Source organism: Hyaena hyaena, unplaced genomic scaffold (assembly GCF_003009895.1).
Source record: "Hyaena hyaena isolate Hyena2069 unplaced genomic scaffold, ASM300989v1 scaffold_343, whole genome shotgun sequence".
Classification (NCBI taxonomy): domain Eukaryota; kingdom Metazoa; phylum Chordata; class Mammalia; order Carnivora; family Hyaenidae; genus Hyaena; species Hyaena hyaena.
In genome coordinates, this window is record NW_024080975.1 from 718,455 (window position 1) to 742,372 (window position 23,918).

Genomic DNA, 23,918 nt, shown 5'->3' on the forward strand with positions numbered 1-23,918 from the left:
AGCTGGCCTACAGCCTGGGATGCACAGGGACACACACGTGACCTGGCCCTACTCCAAGGGGTGTCCACCTGCTGGGAGGTGCCGAGGTTTCGGAGCTACTGGACTGAGCCAGCCTTTGGGACATGATCTAAGAAGCAAGAAAGCGTCGGGTCTGAAAGCTGGGAGTTTGCTGGACACATGCTCTTAAATCAGTGTCCAGTTCTCTTTCTGGACAGTTCTCTTCAACTCTTTGATAATGAGGTGAATCAAAAGGTTAATGGTGGCTGTGCTGCTGGCGAGTTCTGCCACTGTCCAGGGGATATCGCCAAAGAGGAAGAGGAAGTTCATCGAAAAAGGGGAGGGGTACTCAGGCAGATTTAGGAAGAATAAGTGCCAGGGATGTGGGTGCTCCCAGGGCTCTGACAAGGGGGAAGGTGTTCTTCACACTTTAGGGATCGAACCACCAGAAGGGCTTGCGGGTGCAGGGAAGGCACAGCACAGGACTGTGCGTCAAGCCCAAGGTGAGGGGCAACTGGTTCAAGGGAGGAGCCAGGCTCCCTCCACCCGCTCAGGCTGACCGGGATCTTGTGGGAACTGTCCACTGAGTGCAGCACAGCAGGAAACAGTTTCCTCATGCAGCAATGCTTTTCAAAATTGCTTTTATTTTTAGGGATCCCTTCCCTCAAGGAGGTTAAGCTTTACATCAGGACTGGACCGTGGGGGGGGCACCACTGTCAACCCCCTAAGGAGGAACTCAGTCAAGGCTAAGAAAAGACTCTCTCATGAATAGATGCTTTTCCAAAGAAGACGTCCATATGGCCAACAGACACATGAAAAGATGCTCCACGTCACTCATCATCAGGGAAATACAAATCAGCACCACACCGAGACAGCACCTCACACTGGTCAGAGTGGCTGACATGAACCACTCAAGAAGCTACGGACGCTGGCTAGGATGTGGAGAAAGGGAACCCCTCTTGCACTGTTGGAGGGAATGCAAACTGGTGCAGCTCCTCTGGAGAACAGAATGGAGGTTCCTCAAAAAATTAAAAAGAGAATTACTCTATGACCCAGCAATTGTACTACTAGGTATTTATCCAAAGGACACAAAAATACTGATTCAAAGGGCACATGTACCCCAAATTAGCCAAATTATGGAAAGAGCCCAAATGTCCATCAACTGATAAATGGATAAAGAAAATACAGTATATCTATATCTATACCTATATCCAGACACACACACACACACACACACACACACACGAATGCTACCCAGCAGTGAAAAAGAATGACATCTTGCCATTTGCAACAACACGAATGGAACTGGGGAGTATTATGCTAAGTGAAATAAGTCAGTCAGAGAAAGACAGATATCAAATGATTTCACTCATATGTAGAATTTGAGAAAAAGGATGAACATAGAGGAAGGGAGGGAAAAATAAGATAAAAACAGAGAGGGAGGCAAACCCTAAGAGACCCTTAAATACCAAGAACAGGGCTGCCGGAGGGAGGTGGGTGGGGGGATGGGCTAGATGGGTGACGGCCGCCGAGGAGGCACTTGTTGGGATGAGCACTGGGTGTTATATGTAAGTGATGAGTCACTGAGTTCTACTCCTGAAGCCAAGATTACACTGTATGTTAACTAACTTGAAAAAAAAAAAAAAAAAGAAAAGGCTGTTAAAGATTACGTACCAAAAACTCTAATGTTTTAAAGCCTTAACAGCCTTTATATTTGTAAGTGGTTAAAAAAAAATTTAAAAACACCATATTTCTGGGTGACACGTGTAAATTACATGGAATTCAAATTCTAGCCTCCGGGAACGGTTTTGGTGTCACTCAGCTCCCCTACCCCCCCATCCATGTATGTGTTTCAAGAGCACAGCTGCATTGTCAAAACAGAGGCCGCGTGGCCTGCAGAAGTGAAAATCTATATTGTCTGTGCCTTCGCAGGAAGTATTTGCCGACCCCATTGCCTGCAATCCTATGTGAGTTAATGCTCATTTCCTAGAACAGAGATTTTCACCACAAATTAAGAAGCGCCAAGTTTATCCTGAAAGAAGAGCATAATGAGTATAACGCACTGACACGCGTGCTGAAAAGTCACTATGATGTCTTCACGGAATTATAAAGGCTACATAGGAGCAAATGGCTTGTGATCAAATAATATGCACATAGCGCATGAACCGTGGGGCAGGACTCTGCCGCGAGGTGCAGAGGCGCATTCTGACACCCTTGCCTGTACGCAGCGGTGCAGGAACCCCTCTGGGCAGGAGCACACACCACAGCTGGTATCACTGCTGCGTAATGACCATGGACGGCCGGGAGCTGGTCCTCCTGGAGCAACATAGCCATTGGGAAACAGGGGCCTAGAGCACAGGGAGCCAGGGGAATAAAGTCCCCAAACTTTGCCTTCAGCCTCCACCTGGTCTTCTTTCCCGGTCTTCCACTGACTGAATCCAGAGGACCAGGCAGCGACTTTGAGGCCTCATGCACAGGAAACACTCCCAGGGCCCAGAGCAGGGTGGAGACGGTGGGTCAGACAGAGCAAGGGAGATTATACAGACCGCCGTCTGGGTAACGGCACGCCTGGCCCTCGGTTTCCCGAGCCAAAGCTTTGGAGCCGTGCTGTCTAATCTGAGAGCCATTAGCATGCACGGCTATTTAAGTCTAAATTACAGTTGGCCCTTACACAACACAGGTCTGAACTACGTGGGTCCACTTGCACATGGATTTTATTCTGATAAATACGGTATTATACTGTAAATGCATTCTCTCTTGTCTTCTTAATCCCATTTCTTTTCTCTAGGATGCTTCATTGTAAGAATACAGTGTATTATACACCGAACATCCAAAATCTGTTCATCGACTGTTTATGTTACTGGTAAGGCTTCTGGTCACCAGTAGGCTATCAGTAGTTGTGTTTCTGTGGAGCTCTAAGTTAGCCACAGATTTTCAACTGTGCAAACGGTTGGTGCCCCTAACCTCTGTGTTGTTCGAGGGTCAAGTGTAATTAAATCACATAAAAATTCAGCTGCTCAGTGACATTAGTCATGTTTCCAGAGCTCCATGACCATGTGTGGCTGTGGCTGCCATATTGGATAGCTCAGGTAATAAAACATTCTATCAATGCAGAAAGTTCTATCAGATAGTACTGTCGACTCTAGACTCATTGTTGGCCTCGCCTATTCAAACAAAAACCTGGTCTTGCCTCTAACCAGGTCCTGATGGCCATGCTGAGAAGGTACATCCCGAGGTCTTCCACTTGTCCTCAATACCACCATCATCGCTGTAGAGCCGGTACTCAACCCTTTCTGTCTGGGCCATCAAAGTAGCTCCCGACATGGTCTTCCTGCTTCCATTGCTCACACCCACCAATTTTGTTCTCCTCTTGGGTATTCAGAGTGATGTTTCAAAAGTAGATCCTGAATCAGATGAGATTTAAACACAATAAATGAGAAATCCTAATGCCCACTTCCTGGCTGGTGAGGGTCTCCATAATCCAGAGCCTGCCTCCTCGGACCTCATCCTTGCCAGTCACTACTCCCCAGCTTCACTCGACCGTTCCATCCAGAGGTACGCTCAGCTGGCCTCTGCCTTGGGTCTTGGCATCCGCTTTGCCTTCTGTCTGGAGAGCCAGCTCTTGTCAGATCTTCGTATGCTGGATCCTTCTTGGCATTCTGTCTCAGTTCAAATGGCACCTCCACAATGATGCTCCAGCCTCCAAGGGCTCACCTTGCTACACCACTTTATTTCCTGCCAAGCACGGATGAATTCTGAATTCATCTTGCTCAATTACTGTTTTACTCATTTACCAGCCGCCCCCCTGAATGGGATGCGAGCTGTGTGGAAGCCCCAACACGAAGGCCAGTGCCCGGCACACACACCCTGGAAGCCCAGGAACCCCGGGAACGGACGCTCTCTGGAGCGCTTATAACATGCGTTACATCGTGAGCGTATCTACGCACTGATAGCAACTGGTGGTCCATGAGCCAGGGCTGTGATAACCACATGGCAACAACAGCAGACACACTCTGACTTATTTTGTGCGATGTCGCTTTAAAGGTGTTGAGGCTCTGCCGCCACTGCCTCATTATAAATCACCGCCGGAGAGGACGCCTCATTAAGGGCATCAAAGGCACCAGAGTGGGCTGAAAAGAAAAGGCAGTGGCTTTGTGCATAATAAATAATTCATTTGCAGACGACTTTCCTATTTCAAGGAAGACTTCTCAATTTCATATTTTTTGTGAGTGTGTTTTGTGGATTTGCATCTTCCAAAGATGTTTTTGCATACTGAAGCGATCGGCAGTCTAAACTCTTGTTTTCCCAGGGAGGGTGGTGGCAGGCACTGGTTCCATCCATCTGGAACCTATTTCCAGTTCAGCTTCTTAGCTGGACTGTTTGGGCCATCCTTCAACTACGTGCCCTCCTGCATCTGTGAAACGGGGAGAGGCGCAGCCTCACCGGGGCCCCTGTGGGAATTTAATGACTTAATATATAGAAGGAGGGGTGCCTGGGTGGCTCAGCCAGTTAAGTGTCTGACCCTTGATCTCAGGGTCATGAGTTCAAGCCAGTATTGGGCTTCTCTCTCTCCCCCAATACATACTGGGGTTAAGAGTGGGAGAGGTGGAAAGGGGGAGAGGGGGAGAGGGACGGGTGAACATAGGGCCGTGCCTGCTACATAATTAGCATCAGGAATCAGCTGTCATTACTTTGAAAGCTGTTTGGGGCAGCCGTGACTATTCACCAAGCACAAAACAAGAATACTTCTTGAAGCAGATATTTTTCTCAAGGGCTATTGCAGCAACTTAATTTGCACTTGGTGGAGAAAGTATAAAAATGAAAGCAGGGGTGTGCTATCCAGTGTGACTGAATTTTCAAAAAGTCTGCATAAAACAACAGAGGGTATCTGGCATATTAATTAACAGGCTGACACAGGAAAAGAATACCATGAAAAGTCAAACAAAAAAGAGCCAAGAATCTGCTTTCATGCCAAACATGAAAAGAAATTTCATTACTGGAGCCAGGAAAGATCGTTTCCTACTGTAATGTGGGGGCCTCTTTTCCGGCTCTGACCGCGGCAGGTGGCCGTCAGGGCACATTACCTGTGCTCACTTCGGAGGTGATGGGGAACGAATGATCACGTGTTACTCCATCTCCACGTGCATGTCAGGGGGCAGTGAGGCTGCTCTCTGGGCAGCGCCCTGCCTTCTGCTGGGTGTGCCCATATGAAGAGGGCCTAGGCTGACGGGAGAAGAACACACAGGCGAGGTGGACATGGCAGGAACTTGAGTCATGAAGGTTCTGAAGATCCAAGGGAGTGTGGGCTGATGAAAACCAAGTTCATTTTTCATTTGACTCTTCACACGAGGCTTAGGGGCACCGACTCCAGCACAGTCAAAAATCCACATAGAACTTTTGACAGTCCCCCCAAAGCTTAACTAGTCACAGCCTACTGTTGGCCAGCATCCTTACTGGTAATATATATACTTAGTACTCACTTTGCATATTCTGTGTATTATACTGAATTCTTGCAATAAAGCAAGCTGGATGTCATAAAGGTTACTAAGAAAAGCATAAGGAGGTGTGCCTGGTTGGCTCAGTTGGTTAAGTGTCCAACTTGGGTTCAGGTCATGATCTCATGATCTCATGGGTTCGAGTCCTGCGTCGGGCTCTGTGCTGACAGCTCAGAGCCTGAAGTCTGCCTCGGATTCTGTGTCTCCCTCTCTCTCTCTCTGCCCCTCCCCTGCTCACCCTCAGTGTGTATGCGTATCTCTCTCTCTCTCAAAAAAAAAAAAATTAAAAAACATAAAAAGAAGACGTACATGAGATGGAGGGAAGGCGCTGTTTAATCACTACTTTCTCATAATCCCAAGAATCACGTAAGAAAGGAGCTCGGTGGTCAGTCAGGTGAGTGAAGTTTGGTGAGGTCTACACTTCACAGCTCGGGCTTGAAGGTCTCTGGGCTAACACGTCCCTTAGTCACACTAATGAGCAGAAAGCATTTGAGTGTGACATCAACGGTAAGTCAGGAGTAGTATACTGGCATCTAGCTGCCTCTACTTTGGAAGGGGGCTTGAGGACTGGAAAGGCTGAGGTGGGTTTCAAACAGGATGGACTGAGGAAGCACAAAGAGGGGTGTCCGAGGGTCATGTCTTCCCACACATCTTGGGTATATCGCTCTTGTTTTTACGTCTCCCAATGGTGTGATCTCAACCACTGAAAATAACTCAAGAGTGTTTGCATCCTCTGACTTGACTACCGTCCCCACTGTGCACGAGGAAATCATGGGGTAGACAGAGTGGAAGAATCAACAAGGATCGCCTCCGGCTGTGGGGATCAAGGAAGACTCCCTGGAAGAGGTGGCAGCAAATGGGCTCTAGAAAGAGATTTATGAGATGCATTTGTGCTCTCATAAGAGTAACTCTAAGATCATAGTGCACTTCATGAAGGGCACACGGCACACCTAACTCTTTGATTTTGTTTAAAAAGTCTGCTGACTTTCCCCGAGGATCTGCAGACATGTCTACACCCTTACATCATCGTAAATATCACAGAATGTCACCAAATCGTTCATGAGGGTGAGAGTCTTCTGATCATTGCCAAAGTTCATGGTGCTCCACCTTGATGGTATCTCCTGGTTATGTTCCATTGAATGTCTCACCCCAGTCCTGATACCTAACACTTGGTAGTCGGGGCTGGACGGCACGCAGTGGGAACCCCACTGGGAGCCCAAGAGAGGAGGCACATTCCTGCAACCCATCGCTTGCACTCCCCAGACTTAGAGCAGCGCCCACAGCTACAGTATCCAAACAGCCACCGTCCGACGGGATCCAAACCACGTTCATTTTAGTTTAGAATGAAGAGCACGTGCTACTGTTTGCAAGGACTGGCTCATCCGGCATTCACACCGATAAGTATCAGTTATTATCGGGATCCTGGTGGAAGCCCCAAAACACGTGTTTTACCCAAACCCTGGAGGCAGGTAGGAGACAAGGATGTTGAAGAGCCTTGAGCAACTGCAGCCTCCCTCCCCAGCCCCACCCAGAAAGTTCCAGCTCTTTTAAGCAGTAGAAATACTTTTTTTCCAGAATCAGACACTGACAGGCAGTTATAGACATGCACTAATTACATTAACGTTAATGCACATGTAATGACTTTTTCCTCAGGATTTTCTTCCTAAGGACAAAAATATATCTACCTACAAGACTATAAGGCATTATTTCCTGAACATAAAAAAGTAATGTAATAAAACTCTTAGAAATACATGAATGGATTTTTTTTTTTTTAAAAAGGCTTTATGGCCATAGACATCAGGAAAAAATGGGCAAAATATTGAGTAAAAAATAAATTCTTTTGGGAAATTAGCTTTGAATGTTAGTATTTAACCGCATCTCATTTCAAAGCTTTCCAGGAGATGGAATTCTATGTCACAGAAAGAATGGAGGGGCCGGGAGCCCCACCCCAAATGGATCTCAAATCCTTAATAATAGTATCAACTGTCACAATTACATTTACCTTCAGCATTATTTTTGCAGAACTACAGTTCTATCCATTCAAATGTGTGGTCTGGGGGTATTTTAATTTCTGAGATTTTACAAGAACAAGTGAAACAGGCATGTTTTTCCTCTTGGTCATAAGTAGGGGGAGACGGGGGTCTTCCACTACAGGAAAGATCAGTGGATGTGGCTGTGTGAAAATTAAATGCCCCCCAAACTTCTGCATGCTACAACACACCATCTGTGAGATTAGGAGGCGAATGGTAAATCAGGAAGAATACTTGCACCAATGCGTCAATCAAAAGGTTAGCGTCGCTAGTGTACAGAAACAGAAAGGAGAAGGTGGTGCCCACGGGCTGGGGATACGAGGAGGGAAGTCGTGTTTAATGGACAGGGTTGCAGGGCTGTGAGAGGAGAAGGTTCCAGATCTGTTACACATAATGTGAACATACTTGACGCCAATGGATTGCGCAGGTAAAAGTGGTTAAGATGGTCAATTTCACTTTACTTTTTTTTACCATAATAAAAAAAGATTTTTTTTTTAATGTTTTATTTATTTCTAGGAGAGAGAGAGAGACAGCATGAGCAGGGGGAGAGTCAGAGAGAGAGGGAGTCACAGACTCTGAAACCGGCTCCAGGCTCTGAGCTGGCAGTCAGCACAAAGCCCGACGTGGGGCTCGAACCCACGAACCGCGAGATCATGACCCAAGCGAAAGTCGGACGCTTAACCGACTAAGCCACCCAGGCGCCCCAAAAAAAGATTTTTTAATAACAAAGTAATAAGAAATGAAATTCCCAATAGGGAAAGGAAATGAGTAAGAGCAAATGTTTGATAAGAAAATTTGCATATGGAACCAAAAGAAGGAAATGAAGGCAACAATAAAAAAAAATTAAAGCAACAATGAGGTATCATCTTTGCTTAATAAATTGCCTATTTTAAAATTTTAATGTCCTCTGTGAAGTCGTAAGGAAATGGTATCATCTTACACAGCGGGTGGGATTACATTGGTTAAACTTATCGAAGGGCAGTTAGGCTGTTATCAAAAAAAATTACAATATTGCGTATCATTTGATGCACATCCTTTGACTCAAATTTATTCCTAGGAATTTATGTACAGGAATCAATCAGAGATGCGTGCAAAGATTTCTGTGCAAAAATGTATGAAATAGGATATTTCTTTTTTTTTAAATAGGGTATTTCATGATAAAAGAGTTCTGTGCAAAAATGTAAACCATAGGATATTTCATAATAAAAGACCTATTACCCATTTTAGGTCTGTGGGTGAGCCATGGAGACAGAGGGGAAGCTTTCCGGGTGAGCCTAAAACTCAGACTCTTGGTTCCCCCCCCCCCGCCATCTTTCCTTTACACCTGTGTCCAATGCATGGGACAGTCCAATCACCTACCCACGCAGATGAACCTAAAAGTGTCCACCTCGCCATTTCTCTACTGTCCTGACTACAGTCCCCTGGGGCCGTCCAGGATGGCGTCAGTGTCCATCTTTCCTTCTCGACCGCCACATACTTTTAGCGGGACACACGGCCTCCTGGGGCAATGCGCACTCTCCCAGCTCCCTTGCAGCTAGAGGTGGCCACTTGGCTGAGCTCAGGGCTGATGGGCTGGGAGCACGGGTGCTGTGTCCAGGGACAGGTCATATCTTTGATGGAAAGGGGCACCTCCTCCCTTCTCCCCTCTGCCTGTTATTAATGGCTGTTATTAATCTGACACCATGGGGATGAGGTCACTATCTTTGGGGATAGAGGGAGGCTATGTCCTAACTCCCTGGAGGCATCAGACAAGCCCCAGGCTGCTCACACTCCTACAGGACAGATGAGGGATGAGTAAATGCCACACTCATTAGGTCGGAGTTATTTGACAGCAGCCAGAGTACAGGCCTTAACTCTCTCTGACATCTGTCTCTCCCAAATCTACTCTCCACCTAGAGCCAGAGTGCTCCTCTAAAAACATACATTGGTCCATGTGACACCCTGCTGAGAGCCATGCTGTGGCTCCACATCACACTTATTCTAGTTTATGAGTACTCAGTGACGATGATCTCAACCCGGAGCGCCTTCTCCTTACTCAGCATGGTCCTGGTGAGCTGGCTTTCCTTCTGTTTCTCTAATATTTCAAGAAATGTGTGACGCAGATGAATAGATTAACAGGTGCATGGATATCAGATCTCCTTCAAATATCTCCCAATGAACATATGTTGAACAAAGACAAAGTGTAAGTGAAATGAAATGGCAAAAAGATTGTGTAGTGAGGGCAATCTCCCTAAAAATGGCCAGAGTTCTTCTCCCAATCAAGTCAAAGGCAACATGAAGGAGCCTTCTCAGGAAAGAGGACTCAGAACACTCCAAATATGAAAGTTTGGGGAGTCAGGACCCTTGAGACTTCACCCTTAGCTCCAAAGGAAGATGTTCCAACATTACTGGTAAAACCTCATCAGACCAAAAGTATTCTAATCCAATTCATTCAACTCAGCTCTAGAATCAGTGAGCACGTACAGAGTCTACCACTCCTTCTGTATCGTGAAATATGGCGGCTGGGGTCAAATCCCTTCCCTGAAAGAATTTACAATGTTATTGTCAGGGTGCTGTTTATCCTTTGTATTGAGGGGTTCAATGAACATAATAATAGCTACCATTTACTGTATGTTTGCTCTGGATTGCACACAGTTCCAAGCACTCTTGAGTTATCATTTAGCCTCATAATAGCCTATGAGTAGGTATTATCTCTTCTCCCCCTTTAGATGAGGAAACGGAGGCACTGTGAAATAAGCCTGTTTGCATAACTAGCACGTGGAGGCCAGGATTCAGTTATATTATTTTGCTTCCTGGGAGTTTCCTAAAGATCAACACAGAAAAAAACACACAGGTACCCAAGATGGGTCTCCATTTCCTCATGTGGAAATGAAGGATTGTTACAAATATCGCACATTGCCTTGAAATAATCATTTTCCTCTTGCGTCCTTGCAACAGAGTTTAAGCAACATGGCCTGCTAAACTAGAGATTAACCAGCCTTCCTTCCAACTAGGTATGGCCACTCGACTACATGCCAATTAGATGTAACCAGAAATATTATGTTGGATCCTTCTTTCTTGAAAGGGAAAAGTAACTGGCCATATTTGAGCTTCTTCATTTCTGACTTTTTCTGGTCTACCGAATATGGATACGCTGGCCAGCCCTCCTGCATCCATCTTGGACCCTGAGGTAACCATGAGGATGGAATTCATTCCCTCAAACCACCGAGGCAGAAATAAAGATGGAACGAGGCATGGGGCACCATTCTGAAACTAGACCACAACCTTAGGAGTTCCTTTACATGAAAAAAGAAACTATATTTTAGCCACTACTGGCTGGGGCAAAGTAGGCTGGGTGGGTGAGGAGTCCTCTTGATTTCAAACGAACGCAATTCCTAACTGACGAAAGGCACGAATAGGTCTTGGCTCTCCCATCACATGATCGCACGGCACTACATCCATCATCGCTAGACGGCAAGGTAGGGTGAGAATGGTCACAGACCAGCAGAGGATGGAGAGGCGTCTTGTCGGGGTGGGGATTCATGTGGGTTATGGAGAACACTGGGGTTTGGGATAGGCGAAGGGAGCATCAGGGACATGCGAGGCAGGAGAAATGTTGAGTGCGGGAAACGAACAGGATGCTAACCTATGCTGAGAGAAGCCACGGAAGCCGTACCAAGTACTGCAAAGAGCTCATTTGATCAAAGGTGCTGAACGGGAGCAAATGCAAATAATTCCTTATGCAAGACAAATGGTCTTGCCATCCTAGTAATAGAGGCACTCACTAACAGCCTAACCAAAGCAGTGCTGCCCTCGCACATGAAAAGATGCACCAGAGGAGGCTCAGTGCCTCCAAAAATAAAACAATATGTTAACAGGAGCCCTTATCAAGGGAAACACCCCAAACCTTTACATTTCCTAATGAACACCGTAATAATGAACCTGACATCACTAGGCAACTGTCCATGGTACCTTTTATTGAAAGATTGATTCCCGATGTTCTTTCTCCACTATATAATAACACTTGTCGATATTTTCTAACAGATGGTATGGAGGAGACACCGGGAAGTCAATGGATAGGTCAACTCATGCTTCACTTCCGACAGGAAAAGTACTCTGGTAACAGGGGAAATTTCACATTATTTTTGTGCAGACTAACTTGCCCAAGGTTTGCGTTGTCAACACTCACATTTAAAGAATGTATCATTCCTCTGTAGGGGCTCCTGGAGGGTCTGAGGAAAGGCAGGGCTCTACGAGGCATCTGTGTGTTTTGTTTAGGGGACATGGATGATGGGTCTGCCCGCAGCCAGTGGGCTGTGTGACACAGAAACCAAGGGCTGGCCCTTCCAAGGATGAAAGCCCATGTCTGTTTCACAGATCCTAGAGAACACATGAACAGAGCTAGTCTTCACTCTTCTCCAGGCTGTAAAGTAGGTAACCTATGAAGGGAATATCGTTAACTCTTTCCTCCGTAGTGTTCTATTTATTTTTAATTAGCTGCCAACACGAACAGGTTGACATTTCACACTGAAACTGGATTTACGGCCTCCTTGGAAAATCAGTAGCTTGTAAGAACGGAGAAACTGCCATGGCTTTCCTGCGTGGCTAACACTGACTGCAGCTTCTAGACCCGGCACATGTTTGCCAGGAGCCCTGGTACATTTCACACACACTTGAGCTAATTGGTCTCTGCAGGTGAATGTACTTGAGATCCTTAAAGTCTACATCATATGATAGAAGCACATTTATTAAATGATCAATATGTTTCATATAATGGAAAATCCAAATCTAATACCTGGAGTTTGAGGATTTTCTAAATAATGTTCTCAAAATATGATTTAGAGTAAATGTGTTTTCTAGACTCAGCTTTCCATAGTAGACTTCACAGTTTATGCCCCCCCCCCCCCACCTGGTTCTTAGTTCACTGACAATTTCCCACCACATCTAGGTGACAGCCTGGAGCCTCTCTTCCCCTTGGGTTCTGTATTAACAGCCCAAGGCGGGGACGTTCTTACCATGGCCAGCGGTATGACGCCCATCAAGTCCTTTTGACTCACGTAGATCTTGGATACACCCAAGTCGGAAGTGATGTCTCCTGGGTATTCAACCTGCCACGTGACGAGCTGTGTGGCCGGCGGGTCACTGGGCTCCTCTACCTCCACGTCGATCTGCATGACTTCATAGGAGGCACCATCCACGCTGGAGAGAAGCAGAGAAGGAGAGGGATGAGTGAGGGGTGTGTGGTCATGCTCAGCAGGCAACGGGCTCACCCGTCACTTCTCCGTGTGTCTCCTCGTGCACATGCGTGTGTTCCCATCATCCCTGTGAAGAGCGTTTCAGAGAGGCAACATCAGAAAACACACCATTTCCAACACGATTCGCGGCACCAGGCTGGTCTCAGACGTCATTGCTAAGTGGGCGTCATGAAAGGTGGGCATTGCATTTCCTAAATGCTCTCTCTCCCTCTTCATCGGGGAGATTAGGATTCTTTCCCCTGCCCCCCGAAAGCTATATGCTGCTTATACTGGATTTTCCAAAGACTGAGTCAGTTCAAATTGGATACACGGAAGTTTAAAGGTATCTCAGGGTGATGTGGCTTTGCCATCTGCTGCTGGTGAGACACAGAGGCGAGGCATGAACATGAACGGGCTGCCTGTTGACAGGCGTGGAGAAGCAGACAGAGGCCTGGAGATCGGAGTCATTGTAACCATTATTAGTGTTTAGACATACTGCTTTTTCCCTATAAACGTGCATCTAGAAATGAATCGAGTGAGACTATCAGGATGATTTTTGCAGCTATTTGTGTGAGTTTAATGAAGTGGCCACCTTTTCTGCCTCCTCATAGATTGCTTTCACAAAATGCCTGCTCTTGTATCCCATGGGTGGAGAAAAGGTAGGGGTAGGGCCAGCCACTCCCAGAGGGAGGGGAGAGGCGGAGAGGGTGCCGGTGAGGACGAGCGGAGGAGGCGGCTAAGAGAGATGCTTTTTAAGCCTTGGTGGCCAAAGCAACTCTCGCCTGTCAGATCCCTCCGGAAGACTGGAATGTCACATAATCGCAAAATGACCGCGGACATCTGATACTCAGGACTACAAGACTTGTCCTTTAATGCACACAAAGCTACTGAGACATGTTTATCACACCATCAGACCCAGTAAGAAGCTCAGAGGCAGACGGTGGGGCTTCCTGGGGGGCTTTCTTCTCAGAGTCGGCAACGAGACGGAATACTGGCATGTTAGGGGAGCTGCGACGAAGGGAGGCAGGGGGAAGAGGGGAGAAAGAAGGGGAAGGGGAAGAGGAGGAAGTGGAGGAGGAGGAAGGAAAGCAATTTAACTCTGAGAAACAGGCGGTGATGAAGAGTTGGTCGCCTTCTAGTCTATTCGGAGCCTCTACCTGGCGTTTCCCCAGGCAGAGGGGTCCTGAGGTCAGGATGCCGGCACATATCTCTTTGGGTTTGGGATTTATTTATTTATTTAAAAATTTGTTAATGTTTATTTATTATTGAGACAGGGAGAAACAGCATGAGTGGGGGAGGGGCAGAGAGAGAGGGAGACACGGAATCTGAAGCAGCTCCAGGCTCCCAGCTGTCAGCACAGAGCCCGACGCGGGGCTCGAACCCACGAACTGTGAGATCGTGACCTGAGCCGAAGTCGGACGCTTAACTGACTGAGCCCCCCAGGTGCCCTGGGTTTGGAATTTACAAGAGCTCTTGCGTCTCCTCCCCATTCCTGAGATGGCGCCTCTTCCAGCTGTACGGGGGCCACGCCCTCTCCACCTAGTCACAAGAAGAGGGAGATCTCCAGGACAGAATGTTCTGGAATTGCACTCCACAGTGGAGATGTCACAGCAGAGAGCCAGGACGCTACCAAATACACGGCTTTCTGTCCACCTGTGTCCACGCAGGGCCCTCACCTCCAGCAAAGCCTCACAGCCCTTGCTTCCCCGACCACTGGACTCCACCACTCCCACGGCCCGCACGCTTGCTTACGGAGCTTGCTCTGATCAGAAAAGCCCGCCAATCTCTCTGTTGATGTGAATTCTTCCCATTCGGCGAGAGCTATCCACAAAAGCACGACTGGAATTGTAAAAGGGCTCTACTTACTTCATCTAGTTTTACTCATTCAGTAACCTCGCCTGGTTCTCTCTAAAGCTTATTTTCTGTTTTTCCCTTAGATCCCTTGCCTGGCCAAGATGTGAAAGAAACACAGCCGATTTTTAGTGGACTCTCCTCTCTTTGATGTGGTGATAAAAAGTCCCTTTGTTGGGAATTCTTAACCCGGGGACCATAGCAGACTTGTGGATTCTGAAACTGTGCAAATGTGTGCTTTTTCTTGAACGATTCCTTGCCTGCATGGGCTTCGCGGTGCTTCGGATGCAGTAGGGCTTTGAGGCACGTTCCTGGTGATTTCCTCTGTAAATTCTGCACATGGTGACCTAGCTTTAGAACAGTTCATCCTGTGTGTCTGGGTGGATCGGTGGAAATCTGAACGTTAATACCTGTTTGCAAATAGTTAACACGTACAGGATTGCAGAACGCTTACACACCTGGCGATATTTATCATTTCTTCGTGTTGAACTGTGTAAAGCTAAGGACAGCACCTCTGCAGGTTGTGTGTTTAACCGGAAGCGTCCTGAGGAGGGGCCTATGCTTGCTTGGCTCCAAGTCGGGCCGAGCAGAGAGTCTGACGCCTGGTGCTCAGCAGAATGGAGTCGGGGCGCCTGGGTGGCTTAGTGGTTAAGCGTCCGACTTTGGCTCAGGTCATGACCTCGCGGTTCGTGGGTTCGAGCCCCGCGTCGGGCTCTGTGCTCACAGCCAGCTCAGAGCCTGGAGCCTATTTCAGAGTCTGTGTCTCCCTCTCTCTCTGACCCTCCCCTGCTCATGCTGTCTCTCTCTCTCCCCTAGAAATAAACAAAACATTAAAAAAAAAAAGGATAATGGAGTCTGCTGTTACAGGACATGAGCACAGCGGGAGACGGGAGAGCTCATGCGATGTGTCTGCTCAGAGCCGTGGTCTTCATCATGCCTGCCGCGTGGACCGCTGCGGGGGGGGGTGGGGGGGGGGCTTTGGAATTAGACCGACGACCAGGCACCGCTGCACAGACTTCCTGCGGCTCCAGGTGGGCCAAGCACCAGGCTCACTGAGTCTCTCTCTTTCCTTTGGTTCCTTCCTTCCACCTGTCTGTCTTTTGCATCCGGGGGACCCAGCCAGGAAGCAGGACCGCGGACAGCCGAGTACTTAGGTGTAATTATGCGGTCACCGGCGCTCTGCGAAATATTCTCGATGTACCGGTATTAGAAATAAAATGTACTCAGTTCGGGGATTTGGAAAGTATGGCTGGAAAAATCGGTGGAGTCGCAGGGAAGCCGTGAAGATTTCAGATGTCAATGAGCACGAGAGTGAGGGACGACGGGGACAGACTTCCAGCCAAGGAGGTGCCGGGGAGGTGCGGGGGGAGGTGCGGGGGGACTGCAGGGGTGGATAAGCACGAAGCGTCCAGACGTCACCCCTGCAGCCTCCCTGGTCCCCTCCCCCACGGCGGGGACGCGTCCGTGGTGACCTGCGCGGGGGCGACGCCGTGGAGCCGGGGGGCCGTGCGGGGACAGGCCCGGTGCTCCGTCAGACCTGGGGACGCGCCAGCCCCTGGGCCCGGGCCCCGCCCGCGGTTCCAGCTCCTGCCCGTGGGGGCGGGAGCGGAGAACGCCGAGCGGCCCCTCCTTGTCCCGCCCCGCTCACGGCCGACAGGCGGCAGGGCCGGGGCGCAGCCCCTCGCCTCCCCAGACCCCCGCCCGCTGGCTGCACCCGTCGCGTGGGCCCTTCCGCAGCCTGTCCTTCGGGAGGGCCCGTCCGCCTGGCGCCGACGCTTCGTCCCTCCACTACCTCCCCTACGCGGGCGCTTTGTGCACTGGGTTCTAGAGCCCGAGCCTCTAAGAAGCGCTGCCTTCGAGGGGACAAAGGCACCGTCTGAGGCTCCCCGACATTTAAGGGAAAGGAAATGCCGTTTCGGAAAACCCGGCTCTCGGGCCTAGACGCTGACCCCAACCCTCGGGGCCACACGGGGGGCTCAGAAACCCCAGAAAGAACAGGAAACCTGAGGCTTCGCAAGGCCCCTCCGCACGTCCCAAGGACAAAACAGACACCGTTATCGAAGGCAAAAGTCTCCCCTTCCGGTCGCCAGCGCTCCCCGTCCGCAGCGACGCAGCGACCGAGCCCCCGGAGGGGTGACGCGCCAGGCGCCGCGTCTGCGGGCACGCGCGGACCCGCGGCCAGTGTGCGGGCGGAGGGCGGGTTCGGGGGCCCGAGGGATCCGCGGGGGGCACGCCGGGCGCGCTGAGCGGCGACGGGGACCTGGGGCGAGTTCCCAGCCCCCCGGGGAGGCAAGTCCGGGCGTCTGTCCTTCCAGATCACAAAGCCAGCACGTCACGGGAGGCCCAGGCCTGGGCATCGCCCACCAGGACCCCGTGGCAACTGGCTGCCGGGCTGAGCGTCTGGGAGAAGCCGGGGGGGCGGGGGGGCGCGGCGTGAGATGCCGTTTCCAAGCAGGCTTTTCTACAGGGTTCTCTCGAGGGCAGACGGGTACCATTTCTGAGAACAAAAGGAAGGGAAGGCGAAGCCAGTGTCTGAACAGTTTGAGATGCGCCCCCAAGCAATCCAGAACACCCCCCGGAGGTCGTGGGAATGAGTCACTGACCGCGGGCCGGAAACGACCTCCTCACGCCCCGCGCGTCGCTTCTACGCACTTCGGCCTCGTGAGCGCCGCGTGCCCGACGGCCCTGACCCGTGACTCGCCCCGACGCCTGTGTCTCGAGTGTCCGGAGCCGCTCTGCCCAGCGCGCAGGGCGCTCCCCGTGCCTGCGGCTCCGGTCTCTCGAGGCAGTTTCCCGGCAGAGGCGGGTGGTGCCCACGGCTGACGGCCCAGCGCCCTGGCCTCCAGCGGGGCCGTCGGGGGGCCCCCACTCCCACTCCAGAGTGTCCCCCTGGGGTCGGGCCGGAGCCACCCCCACGAGCATGGGATCTGCCCTCGCTGTTCTACTTGCCCGTCTGCTTCGCTGTCTCCCGGGACACGACCCCTGCGCGCAAGCCCTGGTCTCAGGGTCTGCTTCCAGGGAACCCGAGGGGGACTTTAGGGCGAGGAGAACACCCAAGGCCCCGGCAGATGCGACGCGAGAGACTCTGGCAAGAGAGACGACGAATGAGTGAAGGGGCAGAGGGGCCACCGCCCGGGTCCTCAGCCTCGCCGGCTCTGCTCCGAGGAGTCCAACAGGCCCAGCCGAGGGCCGCCCGCCGTGGCACCCTGGAGATCTGCGCCAGACGCGGCGCGGGGTGCCCAGATGTCTCTCCCCAACGCAGGCGCCTCCTGCCCCTCCTCCACATCCCATTTTCGAGATTCAAATAAGGATATTACTCAAACTGTTCCTTCTTAGACATTATCCCCAGTATTCAAGTTTTCCTCCATTACTAACATCTCTCCTCCTAACTTTTTCATTAGCATTCTCAGAATAAAAACCTTTCATTTGGAAATAAAATATGCACGGACCCTTTAATGTATGTACTTTGTAATGAGATTTTTGTCACCGTAAATTTGTCTTCTCCTGTCCTCTGTTCCTGCCTTATATACCTCTGAGGTCTGCTAACCAGAGTCGTTCTGCAAAAGACACATGGGAAACTCACAGCTTGGACCACATCGTGCTGTACCCCCTCCTTTAATTTCAGGGCTTCCTTGCCCCCGTCCCCACACTCCCCCCACTCCTCCACCCTTTCAGGGAGAGTCCCCGGGTCCCTGTGACTTGTTGGACACTCTGCTGGCTGATGGGGAGGCGGACACAAAGCTGGCTTCAAAAGATCACGGTCTTGGGGTGTCTGGGTAGCTCAGTTGGTTAAGAATCTTTTTTTTTTTTTTTTGAAAGTTTTTTATTCATTTGAGAGGGAAGGAGGGAGAGAGAAAGAGAGAGAGAGAGAGAGGAAGAGAATCCCAAGCAGTATCTGCATTGACAGCAGCAAGCCCATTGTCGGACTCCTCCTCACGAACCCTGAGACCCTGACCTGAGCTAAAGTCAGACGCTTAACCGACTGTGCCCCCCAGGCGCCTCAGCATCTGACTCTTGACTGTGGCTCAGGTCATGATCTCACAATCGGGGGATAGGGCACCGTGTTGGGCTCCATGCTGGGCGCAAAGCCTGCTTGGGATCCTCTCTCTCTCTCAAAATAGATAAATACTTTAAAAAATAAAACTTTAAAACCAATAAAGGAACATTTATGTCAATGTGCAGATGCTTGGGGATATCTTCAGGAAGTGACATTATGTGATAGTCAAGTGTTTGTTTCTACTGAAAATGAATACATGTGGGACGGAGCGTTGATCCGAGCTGTTCTACAGAAGAACAGCAGAATGAAAGAGGCAGGTGGATGCACCAGCCCTGGAATAAATACCGCAGTCAGAAAAAATCAGAGACCACACTGATTTGTGTAAGACAATAACAAGAGTACATAATGCTCTTAACTGAATGAGGAAAAGCAGGCTAAGCCAAGGTATGGATTCTTGTAAAGGGGGAAAAATGACATAAAAGGGACATTCTGTCAGCTGAGTTTGGGGTCTTGCAGGAATGTCTAGAGAACATCAGAATGCCGAACAGGCTCAGGAGCCAAACACTTCATCCTGTGGGGCCACACCCACACAGCAGGACGTCTGTCGCCCTGGGCCCTGCCCAACGCCGGTGACACGGACAGCCAAACCATGCCCCGCAGTCCCCAAAGAGAAGCACAGCCCCGTCGTGTGTCTGAGAGCCCTAGGGTGCCCTTCTCTGAATTAGGTGGGTTCTGGGCCTCTCTGCCAGCCACACCCCTGTTTTTAGCAGTCTGTGAGCTCCTCTAGGTAAAGCTCTAAGTGCGGGGTCAATGGGATGAAGGTGGGGGTGGAAGGGAGAAACACGGGGAGACTGTCATGGCATGGGTGCTTCTGAAGGGGGTGGGGCGGCAGGCTGCAATCCGAGATCTGCGAGCACAGCCAGCCTGACCAGGGGACCTGGTGGGTCTGCAGTGGGAATGGGGACAGAAGGCTCTCCAGATCAGTCCCCAGAGGAGTGGAACGGGGGGACGGGAAAGCCGTCAGGAGGTCGACCCAAGAAGGGCGAGGTCTCTGCCGGAAACGTGGCCACCGTGCTCCTGGCCACGCAATTCCCCATCCTCAGCCAGATGCCTCCCCCTGCGCAATCTCGGCTTTTTTCCAACTTGCTCTGATGCCGAAGGGGGCTCATAGAGCGTGTGTGTCATCATGTGACCCTGCCCAGGGGGAGCCTCGCCCCAGGGGCCCAGCAGTGCACCCGTGGATAAATCTGCCCTGGTCTAGAAACACAAGTGAGGCTTCCTGTGTTCAGGGCACCCTGGGGCACATCGGGACAGGCCTTTCGCATCTAAATGAGAGTCCACTGAACTATTTTCAGCAACGGTTAACGGCCCGCAAACATCTCGGTGGCTGGCCTGTTGAGAACGGCCAGGGGTGGCGCAGAGGAGACGTGGGCAGACCCGGCAGGCGAAAGAAACAGGGCTGTAAGAGACACACTTGAGCCTGCGGAGGGCGGGGGGCTGCGGGCAGACGCTCGCGGTGCGCACTCGAGCCTCTGTTCTGTCTGCTGACAGTCAAAGGTCTTCCTGCCGCACACCCCCGCCCCCCACCCCTGCAGACTGTCCCCGAGCCGCTGGGGCGAATGGCCTGCTCTCCCTGCAAGAACCGGTGCACGGACGCCCTGAAGGCTGGGAAGATACCTGCATAAACATGGGCGTTGCCTGGATCTGAGCAGGCGTGACGTGAGGTGCTGCGGACGTGATCTCTCCCCACCGAACATCTGCATCCTGTGTCCCTCACGGACGTCACTGTGGACTGGCATTCGTACACATCACATGATGACACGCAGATGCCGAAGGGCTATTTCCCTTCCTGGAAAGGACGTCAGACTGAGTGGACGGAGCCCGGGAGCCAGCGGCTGGGATTGCTGGAGGCGCGCCTAAAATGACTGACAAACCAGGATCAGAAAGAGAGAAAACGGGTAAAGGACGATGAGGAGGCCGCTCACCATAAGGCCGTGAGGCAATGTCATGAAAATCCAGATTACTTCCTCAAAGCTGACCAAAACTGAAGGGTTTTTTTTTTTTTCTGGAAGATGACCTCTCCCTCCCAATCAGTACTGATTTCCATCTTTATCTGAAAATAAAGCCACTGTTACAACTTCTGCATATTTAAGGTGAAGTAACCTGATCTTCTCGGTCTTAAACTTCATTTGTAAAATGTAAGTTCCTAATCCAACTTCATTTATAGTGACTTTCACTATGATGCTGCAGCCTCTATTTTACAGATTGACTTTATTTTTAAAAATTTTTTAATGCTTTGTTCATTTTTGAGAGAGAGACAGAGAATGAGTGGGGGAGAGGCGGAGAGAGAGGGAGACACAGAATCTGAAGCAGCTCCAGGTTCCCAGCTGTCAGCACAGAGCCCAACATGGGGCTTGAACTTGTGAACGATGACATCGTGACCTGAGCTGAAGTCAGAGGCTCAGCCAACTGAGCCATCCAGGCGCCCCCCGGATTGACTTTTAAATGATCTTTTAAAGAGGGCATATTAGCTCAGTTAAAAAGGGTTTCCAATATTTCAAAATCAAAGGGAGGTAGCGAGGGGCTGGAGAATCAGAAGCCCCAGAGGTCTTCAATCAGAAACCAGAAAGAAAAGCAAATCCCACTGAAAGTGAAATGAACTTCAAGTGTCCTGAGGCTGCCCCCGCTCACCCGACCCCATCTGAGGGTGTCTCCCCATGAGAGCTACAATGTCTGCTGCAAATATAGGGGAAAAAAGAGTAAAGTAAGTCTTTGTTAACACATAATAACATTTTCTTAAAGATACTCAGGGACGGAGAGCTATTTTATTTGTATCTATTTCTTTGTGTTGGGAGTTTTAATTCCAATTTGTATGTCAAGAGAGTCTGGGCTGCAGACTGTTCGAGATCGAGATCTCAGCTCATCTGCACACGCAGGTAACGAGGATGCCACACTCTTTCTGCTCAGTGTCTCTGGCAAAGCGGAGCTGTGACTTGGACAGGACACCATGGTCAGAGTCACAGTCAGTCAGAGCGGGAAGGAGCGGGAAGGGGGGCGAGCAAACCGATTATGTACGATTAGCTCCGCGTCTCCCCTCTGGGGCCCAGGGAAGGCTCTGTCTTTGAAGCACCAGCTCTGCACACAGGCTCCTTCCACCCTCGAAGTCCGACTGACGGCTGCACCCGGCACGGCCGGCCCCCTAGACTCTGCCCTCGAGAATTTTCATGCTAACACGCTTTCTTCTGCTACATCTGGTAACATCATGCTGCCTCCTTTCTTCCACTCCTTTCATTTTTGTTTGTTTGTTTGTTTGAAGAGAGAAGGCACTAAGAGGGGGTCTCTATTCAGACGGCACATGTCGGCAGCCTCCGTCAGGAGACAGATCAGAGGAAGACGGTTCGGAATGAAATTCTCGATGTCCTGGTGATGGTTTTCGTGCCTCATCACAGGGGAGGGACTAGAGCTCACACGTGAGACACCAAAGGCGAGTGAGGCAGACTCCCCAGATGCCTGCACATGGCAGGTGACCCGCACGTGGACCCCCCAGACCCCTAACACGTGACACTCTCAGCTGGATCCTGCAATGAATGAAGGGCAAACACTATTTTTCTTCATCTGGCCACGGCCTCTTTAAGTGAGCAGCTAAACTGCTGCGGTAGAACGAAGGTTCCACGTGCATTTGAAAACGCGAACAGGATTATTAATTGAGAGCAAATTGCTATTAACTCCACTGATGGTTTCTCAACGCCCATCCGACACGACAGACCCAAGCCCCGAGAGGCCCGGATGCCCAACTCCTTTGCGATGAAAAATAATTCCAATATGTATCTAGCGGATTCCTCGTACGAAAGAGAGGACTTGCTTTCTTGAGGCTTAGCGGGTAAACTCCCACGCAAACAAGGTGCACTGCGTCCCACGATCAATACATAATCGTGCTGCAGCCTTCAAGTGCTCAGGGTCTGGGGCTGAGGATTTAATTTGCTGGTTGAGGTTAACAGGATGTCAATTAATTTCTTGGCATAAATGTCAATACTTTCTGGTAAGCCTTGTGATTTAAATATAATTAAAGATAAACTTTAAGTCAATGTTGCCTTTTTGGATTTGGGCGCGATGGGTGACTTCCTAACCTCTCACCCGGCTGCGGGGAGGAAGGAATTCATCAGGAGGTTTGATTTTTCTCCCACAAGAAGTTAGGCACGTGCGTTACCAGTGTCGCGTGAGGAAACAGACAGCACCTTAGTCTGTCAGTGGCCTCATAGATTCATTTGGCGTTTGCCTATCGGCCTTGTAACAGCTCACGCCACTCGCTGGGGGTTTAACAGCCCGGAAGGCCATTTGGTCAGCACGGACACAGTCTAGTTTAGACAGGGCTGAAGGCAGTGATACGGAGCAGTGGAGACAACGGACTCGGCACTGAATTACACCCAGGAGGGGATCCGGACTTAGCAGGAGTCGTGCCATCTGACACGTAATCTCCGGAAGCCTCCAGTTTCGCACCTACAAAAGGGCCAATAATCACAGCCATCCCTGCGCACACATGACCCCCGTTAATCACCACTGCCAGGGCTAGGGCCATCTCAAACCCCTGTGAAGGCTGTGCACTGCACATCTCAAAGACGGTGTGCGAGTGGTGCCCCCGGAATTGTTCAGCGCACCATCTGCACACCACACTCAGAGGCCTAACCACCAACAAAAGACAGAGCTGTGATGGACTGATGAGTCACTTACTGACGTGGGGAATTCTCTCAGCACAGAGTGAATGAGGCTTTGAGGACAGGAACTACTCCTTCCTCCCTCCCTTCCTTCCTACCGTTCCTCTCGCTCAACCTTACGAACCCCCACCTGTTGTAGACTCTCAGGAGATGAGATTCAATAACAGAGTGAGTCAGTGACTGTGTGGCCGTGTTGGACGTACTCGAAATCCATTCTCCCCTTCCTCCTTTCTGACAGAGCCCAGTTTGGTCAAGTTGCCAACAAGAAGCAAATGACTGAGAAGCAACTGGCCAAAGAGATGTACGCAGAAATCTGTCTTGTGAGGCTTCTAGGAAACACGTTTTTCCCTTGATAAAGAGACACAGTTTCAGAGGACATGTGCTTTTCACCCTCCTTCCCTTCTCTTTCCTGCCTGGAATACTGATGTGATGCCTGGATGTGCAGCAGCTATCTTGTGACAGTGAGGTAGCACATCAGGAAGACAGGAGACAAAGACCCCATTGCAGGCATCATTTCGTGACTGTACAGGCCATGGGGTACCTACACACACCTTTTTGCTGTTTGGGATACACAAACCATCATGTCTTAAAGGTCATGACGTTTGGTCTTTTGTTACATGCAG

The 23,918-nt window shown here is 50.2% G+C and overlaps 1 protein-coding gene across 1 annotated transcript in view; it reads right to left on the bottom strand.

Moving 5' to 3' along the window:
- The window catches only part of LOC120243457 (transmembrane protein 132D-like), a 542,185-nt gene that overhangs the window by 160,040 nt on the left and 358,227 nt on the right, over positions 1 to 23,918 (bottom strand). Inside the window, exon 4 of the mRNA XM_039249585.1 lies at positions 12,517 to 12,700. Within this exon, the coding sequence (XP_039105516.1) occupies positions 12,517 to 12,700 (184 nt within the window). The remainder of the gene's footprint in view (positions 1 to 12,516; positions 12,701 to 23,918) is intronic.